A 2,097-nucleotide genomic window follows, 5' to 3' on the forward strand; every position below is an offset into this window, starting at 1 on the left:
GGATATTATTACAGGAGCACTGCTATGGATGGTAGTAGTTCCCTGATGAGTGATAGTTGTATACTGCTATATACATTATTAGGAATACAAGTAATAGTGACAATACTACAATATAAGAAGTACTGGTATTACTATATTATGAGCAGAGGATATTATTACAGGAGCACTGCTATGGATAGTAGTAGTTCCCTGATGAGTGATAGTTGTATACTGCTATATACATTATTAGGAATACAAGTAATAGTGACAATACTACAATATAAGAAGTACTGGTATTACTATATTATGAGCAGAGGATATTATTACAGGAGCACTGCTATGGATGGTAGTAGTTCCCTGATGAGTGATAGTTGTATACTGCTATATACATTATTAGGAATACAAGTAATAGTGACAATACTACAATATAAGAAGTACTGGTAGCATTAGTATATTATGAGCAGAGGATATTATTACAGGAGCACTGCTATGGATAGTAGTAGTTCCCTGATGAGTGATAGTTGTATACTGCTATATACATTATTAGGAATACAAGTAATAGTGACAATACTACAATATAAGAAGTACTGGTATTACTATATTATGAGCAGAGGATATTATTACAGTAGCACTGCTATGGATAGTAGTAGTTCCCTGATGAGTGATAGTTGTATACTGCTATATACATTATTATGAATACAAGCAATAGTGACAATACTACAATATAAGAAGTACTGGTAGCATTACTATATTATGAGCAGAGGATATTATTACAGGAGCACTGCTATGGATGGTAGTAGTTCCCTGATGAGTGATAGTTGTATACTGCTATATACATTATTAGGAATACTATTACTATTATGGATGTGATCATTAGTATTACTATAGGCAGTAATGCTTTTCCCTGTGATTATGTAGCAGAGGGTTCGGTACAGTGTACAGTTCCTGACTGACTACTGAAGTTTTGCCCTGAGGTGAAGCCCAGTGATTGACAGCTCGGTCCCCCAGCCAAACCGTGACCCCAGCGCATCTGGGCGTGTCCTTCGAGCTCGCAGCCAATGGGCGAGCGCGGGGGGCGTGGCCGAGCGCGCGGAGCTCCCGGGGCAGCGTTCTAAAGCCCAGTGCGGGCTGCTGTGCGCTCAGTGCGGTGCGGGTCGCGGTACCGCTGGATTATTACATTTTATACCTTGGATTATCGCTGTGTTGTGGAGCCGGGGAGGCTGGTGGCTGGAGGGGCTTTGGCTTTTACCTTTTGGGGGCTTTCTGCATGTTGCGCTGTGTTGGATGGTGACTCTTTCCACAACACCTTGAAGACGTGCGGTGCGGCGCCTGGGAGGACTGGGGCTTGTAAATGGATCGCCAAGCTAGCCTGATCTCCATCTGGCTACAACTGGAGCTCTGTGCTATGGCCATACTACTCACTAAAGGTACGTACAGTGGCTGCAAATGCTATGGTTCTATACCTGAAGAACTACTAGTCCCAGCACAACTCATGCATATTGTCACACATCCCCAATGTGTTCTGCTGTCTGGGCATAATGGGAGTTGTAGTCTTTCAACATTGAAAGGTTCCGTACAAGTTGTGAATTTGTAGCTAGAAGCTAATATGTGTTTCCTATAACAGCCGCCACTAGATGTCGCTACGTCTACGGGATTTCTTCTTTTAAAAACCTTAAAACGAGTAGTGGCTTCAGCTCACACTTCTGTTGGGGTATGTTCACATCAGACTAAAAATCATGCAGATTTGTTTACAACGTTTTCCATGTTAATCTTAAGCTTACAGCTATTCTGCAGCATTTCTGTCCTGTGTGAACATACCCTAACAGAAGGGTAAATTGAAGATGCTGAGCCCCTACCTATGTTTCACTTATGGAACTGTCTCCCTCTGAACCAGTGTGCCTCCAGCTGTTGTAAAACTACAACTCCAAGCCTTCGGCTGACTAGACATGCTGGGAATTGCCGTTTTGCAACAGCTGGAGGCACACTGTGTGGAAAACATTGCTTTATAGCAGTGGTCTCCAAACTGTGGACCTCCAGCTGTCACCAAAGGCATGCAGGGAGTTGTAGTTTTGCAACATCTGGAAGTCTACAGTTAGGATACTACTGCCTCATAGGGAA

At 42.8% G+C, this 2,097-nt stretch overlaps 1 protein-coding gene across 1 annotated transcript in view; it reads left to right on the forward strand.

The window, feature by feature from the left end:
* The first annotated feature begins 1,092 nt into the window (after nt 1-1,092).
* BAMBI (BMP and activin membrane bound inhibitor) overlaps nt 1,093-2,097 on the forward strand; it is a 7,099-nt gene continuing 6,094 nt past the window's right edge. Inside the window, exon 1 of the mRNA XM_056518364.1 lies at nt 1,093-1,406. Within this exon, the coding sequence (XP_056374339.1) occupies nt 1,331-1,406 (76 nt within the window). The 5' untranslated portion in view covers nt 1,093-1,330. The remainder of the gene's footprint in view (nt 1,407-2,097) is intronic.

The sequence above is a fragment of the Hyla sarda genome, chromosome 5, assembly GCF_029499605.1.
Source record: "Hyla sarda isolate aHylSar1 chromosome 5, aHylSar1.hap1, whole genome shotgun sequence".
Taxonomy (NCBI): domain Eukaryota; kingdom Metazoa; phylum Chordata; class Amphibia; order Anura; family Hylidae; genus Hyla; species Hyla sarda.